Source organism: Gymnodraco acuticeps, unplaced genomic scaffold, assembly GCF_902827175.1.
Source record: "Gymnodraco acuticeps unplaced genomic scaffold, fGymAcu1.1, whole genome shotgun sequence".
Lineage (NCBI taxonomy): Eukaryota > Metazoa > Chordata > Actinopteri > Perciformes > Bathydraconidae > Gymnodraco > Gymnodraco acuticeps.
Window position 1 is genome coordinate 938,538 of NW_022989799.1, and position 12,906 is coordinate 951,443.

Here is a 12,906-nt window from a genome sequence, read left to right on the forward strand (position 1 = left end):
CCGTCCACACAGCGGCGTGCGTTGAAGCTTCCAACGCTTCTGCCCATTCACTTTGAATGGGGTGACGTCACTTTTAGCCGAACTGCATCGTGGGAAGCGACGCGGAGCGTTGCTGGCGTGGCTCGCTGCAAAAGTTGAGCAATGTTCAACTTTTGACGCCTCGGCAGAAGCGTCAGCCAATCGAATCATATGCCAGTACAAGCTCTAGCCAATCAAACCGCTGCTTGTGTGTCAGGGGCGGGAGATTCATGTGATTGGTTGTTGGTCGAGTGTCAGACACGCCCGCCGGCAAGCGTCAACGCACGCCGCTGTGTGGACGGGCCGTTAGGGTTACGGCCCGTCTACACTACAGGCAACAACAAATCTTGAAGCTGGGCGTGTCTGAAGCTTGGCGATTTTTTGCGAGCAATGCGACCAACAACCAATCACATGAATCTCCCGCCCCCGACATACAAAGCAATAGCAATGTTAAAACGAAATAAACTGGATATAAACTCCCCAAACAGGCGAAAACCTACTGTCTCTGCCACCTCCCTCCATGCCTGGTTCCTCCGGTTTGTATCCCGGTAAATAGTTCTGGTCGGAAAGAACCGGGTGATTTGCTACCGTAATTTCTCGTTTGGAATATGAGGAAATGAACTGCGGTCTGGCTCTCCCAGCTTGCACGCGGTTTGATTGGCTAGCGCTTGTACTGGCGGAATTTGCATAAACGGGATTTGATTGGCTGATGCCAGCTTCGAAAGCATCGGGAGCATCAACAGTTGAACATTGCTCAACTTTTGATGCTCACATGCTTGCAAAGCCATGCTCCGCTCCCCACAATGCAGTTCGGCGAAGATTCAAAATCTTCTACGTCACCCCATTCAAGTGAATGGGCGAAGCGTTGAAAGCATTTTTCGATGCCTTTAGTGTAGACGGCCCGTAAGTTAAGATAACTCAAACATATCCAGGGTCTGTTGAACTGACTTCGTAGTACAGTTTACTGGTGGCTGCATAGCAGCGCTAATGTCAAAGACACAAATATTATTATATTTTTATTTTACCAGGATGCAGTGACACAAATATTTGGGAAGGCTTAGCCTTCCCTAGCCTACAGTACCCACCGCCCCTGACGCTGAGCCTCTGAATTAGCAACGTGCGAAACTTGCTAACAGATGACTGCACCGAAATTCACTCACAAAACCTTATTATTTATCTTTGCTGCACATCCAACCCATCGTTTCACATCGTGAGGTGACACAGAATCGAGGGGTACCCTTCATTATCACTCAATTATACGAACTCTCTGAGATAATAACAAGAACAGACATCGAAACATATGGCGCTAGGTAGCTAAAAACGCTAACATGGCTCACCTGTGTCGTAGTCTGGTCAATAGTGGTCTTCAATGGCATTAAAACGGTAAAAACGCTGCTGAAGTTAATCCATAGGTTAATCCAATGTGTCTGTCACTTTGAATGATTTCTGATAATCCATCAGCAATAAACCTGCTTTTCGGTTTTCAGATGTCAGAGCGAGAGATAGGTTCACTCTCATGCAAAACTCTGTACACGAAGCCCCACCTTTTAGTTTTACCGTGTGTGTGAGTGGGGAGATTCCCCTTCCATTCTATTGGCTCTAACGGTCAGAAAGAGATGTCAATCACCAAAATCGACCAATGGGTTCCAGAGAAACGGTAAAACCCTCATTTCCACCCAAATCACCTCAGAGGTGGAGTTTTGTTGTTGTTGCTAAACCTCTCTAAAAAGGTCAAATGTCACTTGTTTTGCATCAATCTTGATACAGGGTACTTATTATATGTTGTACTTTGGATTCCTAAAGCTTTTAGTCTACCTTACCATCATCCAAGGTTAGTTTCCACTATAAGTAAAAAATAATTTTTGGACGGACACTATAATTTACAGTTTTTTACTATGTTCAATCTGAATTTTCTTTAAAATAAAAAAACATCTATATTGATTCTGACTTTTCTACATCCAACTCACAGGTTTATCATTACTTTGAGGAAAAGGATGATATGGTCATTTGTTCTGGGAATGTCATTTTCGATCCTGAGACCTGAAAAACAGGCTCAGGGCTAAACTGGTTAAAAAAAAAAATATATACTACTAAGTATATAAAATATCTAGTATAGCCAAACTAGTAATTACACTGCATCAAGATTATGAAAAAAAAAGATGTTGGTTTATTTAAGATATATTAGCTATTCTAGAAATGGGGTTTTTCGGTTGGTTCTTTCTTTTTTGGTTACTGTGATCTTCTACAGTACATTGTTGGTTACTGTGATTTTCTACACGTTACTACTGATATTTTTAAAGTAACTCCAGAGTTGCTGTAATTTTTGGTTGGAAACACGGTATTATACTCTAAAATAGTATACAGTAATTTACTGTGCACAAACACAATAAATAACTGTGGATTTAACAGCCATTTTTTACAGTGTAGTCAGCAAAAATATCACAACAGAACTTTGCTTGATTGATGGATTTTATTTATGAATATAGAAGAAAGTGTAAATAGTTATTTCCATCATGGTCCTTGATGTTATAGATAAAGAGGACAGACAATCACACCTAACATGCACAAAATCCCTAATACAAAATCAACCAAAAAACAAGAACATCCTATAAATGAATAACAACATCAGGATGCAATATTATCACTCCTGTCTCTCTATCTGTAATATGTAATAATTTAATGGCATTGTGACAGGGATAAGCAGCACGAGCAGATGGTTTTAGTGGGACAGGACACTGCTCAGCAGCTTGGTGACAAAGTTCAAATCCAAGCAGACCACCACCTGTAAAAAAGTTGGTTAATGGTTGTGTGACAAACCTTGTGAGTAGCAGGTGGAACAAATGGCAATGGGTCAAGGAGGATGTTAGGTGAAAAGGGTCAAAGTTGGTCATAAATAACATGTAATAGAAAAAGATATTGCAACAGTGGTGTATAAATAATAAAGGTCATGTTAAAGTGACATGGATGAGAAAACTGTGTTGTGTAAATCATAGGGAAGTGAAGATCGGTTTACAGCAGCTGATAAGAGTTAAACGCCTAGTGGTGCAGGGGGAACCATCACTTTCCTTTAGTTTGGAATGTGAACCTCTAAAGAAAAACACACATATACCCAGTGTGTATAACAGGTGTTACAAATCAGAATCCACATGGCATCAATGTGAACATTTACCTAGAGGTCAATTGAGGTCATTGGTGGTGGTGGAGGGAGTATTAAAATCCTTTACTTCTGCAAAAGTACACCACAGTAATACTCCATTAAAAGTAGAAGTGCATTAGAAATGTAAACTTAAGTTCAAGTATAAAACTAATGCACCAAAATTAACATATAGTATCACAGATAAAATATTTCACAATTGGCCACAAGAGACGCTTCTCTTGGTAAACTATATTACTGGATGATTTTTGGATCATATTGAAGTATAATTATGTAACCTGTATTCATGTTAGCGATTCTTAAGGTGGACCTAATTTCAACTACTTCATACACTCTTGGTAGTCAAATCTGGGACAAAAGATCATATTTTGTAAACTGCTCGTATGGTTTGTATTTTAATTGAAATTGTAATTGAAAAAGTAACTACACGTTAATAAATGTAGTGTAGAGGTGTAATATTTAACTGTTGAATGTAGGGAAGACAAAGTAAAAAGGAGGTACCTCAGAAATGCACCTAATACTTTATTAATTGCAGTACTTAGGACTTAGTACTTGGCAGTAAATGGCAACCCGACTCCGGATAAGCGGTAGAAGATGGATGGAATATAATGTTAATAACAATGTTTTCATTATTGTCACCTGAAAGCAAGAATAGATGTGTTTTTGTTACCTTAGAATGGGCCCTTTTTATCTAAGGATATAGGGTAACAGGCTACGCATTGAACTGGAAGAGCAGGTAAAGGTTGGAAAACTAAGGGATTTTATTTACCAAAATAATGTACATTGTTTTAGGATGGGTAACAAAATCATTAAATGTGAAACAAAAGGTTAATATATAAGATATAAAGAAATAGACCTTAGTTATTTTTTAAGTGAGTAGTTATTTAAGTAATGTTTAATTTTGTATTTCAGAGATTTATTTAATATTTCACTTGTATGAGTTTATTTCCTCCTGTTTACACCCTGTTCCATAGCCACATAGTTCTGTGACACAGTATCAGAGTGTTATCAAAATATTTGGTGCAAATAACAACCATTTTTGTCTGAAATACAATTGTTTTATTCTATAATGACTTTTGACTCACACATTAATTAACTCAAGCAATTACTATTTTTCCTTACCATTACAAATGTGTTTTCTTTATATTATGATATAATGAATACATTGTTATGCATTATCTAGGAATGATGATTCTCAAAATCAGGAAATGAAATCCTAAATTGTCCTACAAAACATTGAATGGTAGCTAAATACACTAGGGTGTCATCTTAAATTCACGTTACACAAATAGGCCTAGTGTATAGATTTTATAGCATCATTTTTATTTATTCACACACAACACAAATATCCATGAGATGTTGGATTGACAAATGAGTGTATCCCCATGATGAAGCCTGTGACAGGGAGTCATCATTGGGAGTGAATTTCTCTAATCAGACCTCTGTGGGTCTGTTGGATGTAAATAGGAAAGGGAATGTGAGAGGACCAAACAAGGAAAGGAGACAAGGACGCCTCCCGACAGTGTTGGTTCGCGGCCCGCTGTATTTCTTCGACTCCATTCACCTCCATTCACACAGTAAATAAAAGCATGGAGGCTCTGACTCTCGGGATCTAATACCGAACAGCGGGGGGTAAGACACTGCCGCATGCGCTCTCCCTTTCACCAAAACACACAGGAAGGAAGCAGGAAAGCGACGAACGCTTTGCCACTTGGATTTAACCTGTTTTCCGTGGAAGAGAGGACTGTAGTCGGACACAGGAGCGGGGCAGCCCGCCGCGCTGAGCATGAAGCGGGCGGCTGTAGTGGCCAGGCACAATGGCCTCGTCTCTCCGCTGGGGAACAACAACTCCTCGAGCATCGTCTCCCCGCATCAGCAGAGAGCCGCTAATATCTCCGCTTCTGCCGACAGTTGTGCCGGCGTTGGGATGGACGGCCTGCTGGATTTCTCCAAAGGCCCCACCGTGAAAACGGAGCTGGTGTGTAAATGGATTGACCGAACTTCTTCGAGACAGAGGCTGGGGCGGACGGCGACATCCGTCTGCGAGCAAACTTTCAGCTCCATGCACGAGCTGGTGGACCACGTCACCACCGAGCATGTAGCAGCAGGGCTCGAGACCCTCAGTCATGTCTGCATGTGGGACGAGTGTCTGCGCGGCGGGAAGGCGTTCAAAGCCAAATACAAACTCATCAACCACATTCGCGTGCACACCGGGGAGAAGCCTTTTTCATGCGCATTTCCCAACTGCGGCAAGATGTTCGCACGCTCAGAGAACCTCAAGATCCACACGCGCACGCACACTGGTAGGGGTTCATGTTTGTGTGACTGCAAACAGCGCTGTGATTCATAAAGTCATTATGGTCTGTACATCCGTGACACCCGTTCAGACAGCAGCCCCCCGACACACACAGAGGCGAACAGAGACTGTTCCCAGTCTGATAGGAATCCCCTCCATGTTTACGTAGGCACAGTTCAGTACCATTTCCACATCCGGCCTTCACTGCTTCCTTATCTCCTTAAGGAATCACTGCAGCTCAGGAGTCATGCAAGGTGACAGGAAGCAGGACAAAGCAGCTGGATTTTAAACCAGGGGGGTGTGCAGAGTGAAATTGATTCCATGCACACTGCAGAATTGTGGCTATATTTATCATTTTAATTCCAAGTCTGCATAGAAACAGTTTACAGGAGTTTAATTTATTTTTTACAAATGCCCATAATCATACCCTATTTTGGACAATTTGTGCAGAATTATGTAAACTTAGGCAGTTTCAAAAGAGAATCACAGTTTTTGTCAGAGCGTGCACATCCTCTGTGCACGGGTTATACGCTGCAAGGTTGTGGTTTTAGAAAAAATAGAGGAATCACATGTTTTTTTGATAGAGTGTTCATTTCCAGCAATGAACAGTCTAGACACAGTGATCATATTCTCAGGGTGTAAAACTCTCAGGCAACCAGGACACCTCAACAGAATAAATGTATTAACAATCTAATAACTGCAACTTAACACTTTATTAATTATTTCAAGAACCCAACAGATCAATCATATTTGCAGATGCCTTTCTCACTGGAGATGAATAATACATGCTAGACACGATGTGAACCATCTACCCTCATGTTAGTAAGGTATAAACAGCACAAGTTAAATCAACACCTTTATGAAACGCCACACATGAACTGATATTAAAACGGTCAGTGAGGTAGGATGCATGCAGAGCTGTTACCTTAGACAGCAATAGCTTTATTTAGGTGGATCCAATGAACAGCCAATAAAGCGTGTGTTTAGGTAAATGTATTTTTTCAATGTCAATTTGGTAATGAAACAATGCAGTGTTTAAATTGCTTAAAAAAACGCTTATTATTCAATTATATTTTCCAAAAACAACCCCAACCATACAAACTAAATACTGTACAATACTGGCATAGTGTGTATTACATAACTGAACATGCACATATGTGGTGTGAGGCTATACATGAAACATTACATGGGAATATAGAAACACTACTGAGACAGTCGACAGCTAAACAGAAAAAGGGACCACCTAGACAAAGAGAAGTACAAATAATAAGTATTCTAATAAATCAAATATATCCCAAAGATTTAAAGGCCTGGACCCACAAATATAATTATTAAAATATGTGTTACTCTTGGACTTTTTTAATGATTGATGTAAACCTTTTATTGGCTAGCTTGTATGCAGTTCAATGTTTGTGCTTCTGGCAACTGTAAAAATGATGAAATATAATATCATCATTTTGCAATCCCCAAGCAAACCTATTTATCAAAACCTTTTTTCAAAGAAAGATGCAAGTAGCGTGTGTCAGGGTTTCTTGTATCCTTAAAAACATATTGCAAGTTCTTTTGGCCGTTTGTCAAACCCTAACGTCATTTGTAGGAAGATACTTTAGGGAACAGCACAGCTATTGTGCATTTTTTAATGACTCGAAACCTGTTAGTCATAATGCATCCATTCAATGGTGTCACTAATTAACAGCAAGTATTTTTTTAATAAATAAATATGATTAACAAAAACGAACTACAATAAGTTTGCTTCTCGATAATGGAGGAACCAGAGGAGAACAATCCTATCTGTCTAAAGAGAAGTCTGTGCACTGAAATGCAACCTGTGAAACACGTGGCACACACGCATGCACTGTTACAGCCAATGCTGTTTCTAAAAGCCAAAACACATTGCACTGCTGAAAGCCTGGAGGCTGAAAAAAGAAGCTATATGCGGTGTTACTGCTTAGTTTTAACCCTGATTATTATTAATATGGTTATTATAAGACTGGGTCAAACTATCTGTTGGCAGTAGAAAGCAGAGATTTGATAAATAATGTATTTTATGTATTGTTCAGAACTTTAAAATAACAGTGTCCCTATTGGTACTGTAAATGTCTAATAGACGATGCATCCCTATTACATAACAACAAAGTGCATATGAACAGCAACATAAAACCTTTTCATTTCCTCCCTCCTTTAAGATCATGAATACACTCGCCTCTCACCTCTTTGAAGACATACCATTGCATTTATATTTGAACATGAGCCAGCTTTTTATGCATGAGAATATTCTCTAAACACTCAGTATAACATAAACACTCAGTTTGCCTGTTAAAGTCTATGGTATTTTCTGTCAATGTCATCCAGTACAAGGCCTACACACATACGTCAAGACTGCACCACTTTATACCATGGGTACTGAAGTAATTCAACAGTCAAATGAAAATACACTCAGGGTCATAAACTAGGTGGTTGAGGTGTCGCTTCAGCTGTAAACAAACAGCCCCCCCCCCCCTTAGTGGTGTGATAATGGTCTGTGTGATGTTTGTGTTGCAGGTGAGAAGCCATTCCAGTGTGAGTTTTGCGAGCGACGATTCGCCAACAGCAGCGACAGGAAGAAGCACTCCCAGGTCCACACGGCCTCCAAGCCCTACGACTGCAAGGCCCTGGGCTGCACCAAGTCCTACACCCACCCCAGCTCCCTGCGCAAACACATGAAGGTCCACGTCAAGTCGTCCCCTACCTCTGACCCCCAGGACATGTACGACTCCATCTCTCATCACCTCCAACAACCTCATCAGGCTCTCCTGGAGCCCCTCGACCTTAAAATCAACCGCCACTCCCCCTCCCATGCCAATTTTCACACTCATTTCCCTCTTGTGGCCAAACACGAGTTGGATCTCAGCCCTGCCAGCGACGTTGACAGTAAGCTGCTGCTGCGGAGCTCGTCTCCCATGGCGATGCCTCTGGATCTGTCTCTGTCGGGCCTGAAGAGTCAGCTGGCCCAGAGGCAGCAGAGTGGGAGGACCCCCCGCAGGAGCCAGCGCTCCGTGAACCCCGCCTTACCTCAGCTTTCTAACATTAAGGAGTGGTACGTGTGTACCAGGAGTTCAGTACCTCACTTCCCTCTACTCCACCCTGACCACATCAAATCAGAACCTATTGATGACGAGGAGTATGTCACGTAGGGTAGAGGGGCCGGTGAGTTTGGACTTGAAGAACATGTACTGTCAGGCCCAGGTCAGGCCAGAGGAAGCTCTGTGGGATCAAAGGTTCTGTACATTTCAGGACCAGCAGCTGTATGGTTCAACATGAGGGCCCAGAGTAAGCTGTGATCAGAGGGAGTACTTTTTAACTGTCTCTAAAACAAAACTCAGCTCGGCCATCATCACTATCTGTGGACCAAAATCAATGGCGGCTCTAATGTTGCCAGAAGGGACAAGAGTAAATCCATCGTCATGGTTATCAAACTAAATTTTCGACAAAAACTGCGAGTTGTCCATCAGTGTTAGCTAGCTAACCTGAACTAACTAAATGGGAGGACTGTGTACAAATGGACCAGGGGACGCTGGGTACTACTCTGCTGGCTGTTGAAGGATAGGTGTGTGTACATGATGAGGGAGACAGATCATTGACCAATTTATCTGAGAGCTTCACCTGGATAAATAACTGTCAAGGGCTACATCGACACTGATGGAAAGCGCTTATTGTTAGCTTACGATAGCTCTGTACACATGGTAACACAGCAGGTCCCAAACAGCAGGCTTACAGGGTGGAGCTGAGTGTTAGGCATCAGTGTGTTTGGAACAAACTAGTCCGTCAGATAGTTACACAAATTGATGAAAGCAGCTTTTATCTTCTGTCAGAAACAGGTTTCATATGCTATTGTGTGATCCAGAAAGCTCTTTGTTTGAAGCAAACAGGCCTTAACTTACCAAACATTGGTAATAACAAAAGTATTTCATGTGATGACTAACCCGACCCAGTAGCCAGCAGCAGTGAAGCTGCAGCTTGAAGACAATAGAAGTGAACCTCAGTGGACCACTCTGTTGGTTAGGCCCCTGCCCTGTTTACACTCCATGTACCATTTAGTCAAGACCCCAAGGTTTGCAAAATTACCATGTACACATATTCCTTTAACATGTGTCTTAAGTGAAAAACATGTAGTATTTCCCTGTGATGCAGCCATAAAAGGTGGATCTTGGGTTTGAAAGCAGAGCATCAATGAATCTGGGAACCAAGCAGAATGTAATGTATGAGACTGTGGTACAGCTTGGGAAAAAAACGTCATCCATTTGAAGCAACTGCATTAAGATCACTTTAAATGGTTGATAAGTGACTTTTACTAATGTACATTATCCATCCACTAGTAAGTCATTTCAGGCTGGATTTGGACCTGGGATAGGAGAGCTACCTGACACAGATAGTTTAAGTTAGTTTGGAAAAATGTTTTTAACGTTCATCTTTGGCTTCTATTCCAAGTCAGTTTGGATAACGTTGGGGTTTGTTTAAATCCTTATACTCACCCTTTTCCCAAGTTAGTAACTTGATGTGTACATTATTATTACTGATAGGACTGATGGACAAAACTGCAAATAACACCCAAGTTGAATAAAACAGAATTTCCCTTTAAACAATTTAAATGATTTGAGAATGTAATTTTCAGTTTGACTACTGACAAAACTATTGAGCTAATCAGAAATGCACGACAGAATTGTGTAATTGAAGTTTCAGCAATAATCTGTAGATATGAGCAACCAACTACCCAGTTAGGGCGTTATTCACATGATCTTCAGAGTGGTTTGCACCGTTACCTCACAGGCAGGACTTCTTGGATCTGAGTGGAGTGTTCTCCCACAATCCACACACACAAGTCAAATTCATTTGAAACTCTGAATTACCTGAAGATTTAGTTGGAAATGAAGGTGATATGAAATTACTACTGCCTCTTCCGTTGTGATTATTAACAAGGCTCGTCAGATTTGAAGAGAACAAAGGCTAAAGTTACGTTTTAGGTCAAGAGATTAACATGGAATGCCATTTTAATACATAACATAAACTCAGTTCAGTCTAACCCGCCCTTCACTGCTTCCTTGTTCCCTTGAGGAATCACTGCAGCTCAGGGGTCATGCAAGGTGACAGGAAGCAGGACAAAGCAGCTGGATTTTGAACCTGGGTGTCCAGAATTAAATTGATTCCATGTACACAATCAAATTATCATTTGATTTCCCATTCTGCATAGTACTCCATTTACCCTAATCTGCATGTCAGTACACTGTGGGAGGAAGTTGGATACAAAGCCACACTGATGGGAGAACACGCAAACTCCTAACAGAACCTGACGCTGTGAGTGCTAACCACTGCACCTCTGGAAATATTACTTCTGACAATGACAAAAGCCCACTTACTGGCTCAGATTTAATCTATGACCATGAGATGTTCTGAAAAAAGCTATTAATGGCCCAGGGAATAAGATGTGTTCACCACTAGCTGAACTTCTGAGGTGATGTTTGTGCTCACGAGACAAATGCTTTCTTCTAACCACAAGCCAACTAAATAAATCCTGGTGCTAAGTCTAATTATTAATTGACTTCAGGGATGAATCTGAAATCTACTGCCCAACAAGCTAATTGTAAGTTAGCATAGGCCAGTACCCATATAAGGACCCATCTCCACTCTGCTAACAGTACTGATGCAGGCAGAGAGAGTCAGCAGTGAGTCACAGAAACGAGCAGTCAAGAGATACAAGACGAGTATAATGGATTCGAGGACTCTGTCACAAACAAACTGAACGTGTAGTACATAAGTTAACAAGTATATTTATTTGTCTGTTTTTTTAAATTATTATTAAACGTTGCCTGCGTTACTGGTTGGAGGCACTAGCAAGTTTCTGGTTACTTACTAACGGTGAGTAAAGTTGCATTTTTCATGCTGGCCCACTGGTTTACAGCAAGAGTCACAGTCCTCACAAAGCAATACAAAAAAATCTATAATGACTTTCTCATTGAGTTGTTTTTCTCATGCACATGAAAAAATGTAATTTGTTAAATAAAACATTTAAATCTTGATACCTTCGCAGTCTTTTTTCAAACACACATGTAGCAGGTAACAATTAATTTTACAAATGGGGTTGTGACAATAGAGATAACAATTTTTTGTTTGACTACACAATGTGTTTGTCATTTATAACTCAACAACAAAACGCTAGAAAACGTTACGCTCAACACTACATGTTTCCATAGTAACACATTGACACTGACTGGCTGTTTCTGTGTTAAGTTTAAAGGTAAAACATTAGAGAAAAGGCTAGTGTTTAACCAAACCTAATGGTGAAACATGTCCTTAGAGTTCGCTAAAATTGCCTGTTTTGGTAGTATTGTTATCTTTGTGGCTTATCTTAGGTGTATAGAGTAGCAAACATATACGCCACATTAATCGGGCCATATTCTGCTCCTTTTCAGGTTCATATCAGAATGTAGTGTCTCTACTGGGACATGTCTCCATGCTTTAATGTTCAGAATGCTCTTTATTTTTCTCATACTGCCTGTGCTGCAGCACCTCTTTTCACCCTCTGTCTGAAACCAGAGCCCACTCTGCTCTGATTGGTTAGCTGGCCGGCTCTGTTGTGATTGGTTAGCTGGCCGGCTCTGTTAGCTGGGGTTCCTTGAGGGAGTTCAAGGGGGTCCTTGGAAAACAGGACACATTTTATTCTCAATGTTTAATTCAATATTAAGTGAGCCTAATGTGATTAAGAGTCATGATGAGAGTATCTATTTTTTTTATCACAGGTTTCACTTTATCAACGGTTATCTCCTAGACTGCAGATGACAAACTACAATTCTGGTCTTAATCATTTATAAGAACAATCTTTATTTTATTTTAGTCTGTGATTGAAAAATATGTCCTTGACACAGACATGTTTAGAACAACTGCTCTAAAAGATAAGCAAGTTAAGCTATTCAGGAGGAAATACAGTTGGAATTGACCAGTTACAGACCTTGACCATTGGAGGACAATTTAGACATCAACACTTTTTAAAAAATGAACCTTTTATTTTATTCTTTTTTGTTATGTTTTTAGGAAAAACAGATAATAAACCATCAAAAAAAGTGATTTGCCCAGCTAAGGCATCAAATGTACACTTTTTATTAGATGTTTTATTTGTTGTGTGCCGTGCTTTTTGCAACCCTGTTACAAATACTCATTAAGCATTATACTCATACTCAAAATACTCATTTTCAAAAATATTCTTCAATACAATTGAAGTAAAGAAAGTCACATTTACATTAAATACTGATGTAGTTTTTGGATAAAACTGGTTTAATTTAATTATTTTAATAGAAAATGATAGTAACAGGGTTGAAATTAGACAGGGTTGCGTAAAGTAACAGGGTTGAATGGCTACATTACTTTTGATTGTGTAGATCATGACAGAAATGAGACAAATAAATAC

At 40.3% G+C, this 12,906-nt stretch overlaps 1 protein-coding gene across 1 annotated transcript; it reads left to right on the forward strand.

Moving 5' to 3' along the window:
• The first annotated feature begins 4,718 nt into the window (after positions 1-4,718).
• LOC117550757 (zinc finger protein ZIC 5-like) lies at positions 4,719-11,523 on the forward strand. Its single transcript, XM_034223283.1, has 2 exons — positions 4,719-5,475; positions 8,010-11,523. The coding sequence occupies exons 1-2, from the start codon at positions 4,959-4,961 to the stop codon at positions 8,639-8,641; spliced, it is 1,149 nt and encodes a 382-aa protein (XP_034079174.1). The 5' UTR covers positions 4,719-4,958; the 3' UTR covers positions 8,642-11,523.
• The last annotated feature ends 1,383 nt before the right edge of the window (positions 11,524-12,906 follow it).

Excerpts from the sequence above, each read along its gene's own strand:
- LOC117550757 (XM_034223283.1), top strand. The coding sequence starts at position 4,959 with ATGAAGCGGGCGGCTGTAGTGGCCAGGCACAATGGCCTCGTCTCTCCG. Across the intron at positions 5,476-8,009 it reads CCACACGCGCACGCACACTG|GTGAGAAGCCATTCCAGTGT; the intron begins GTAGGGGTTCAT and ends TTTGTGTTGCAG.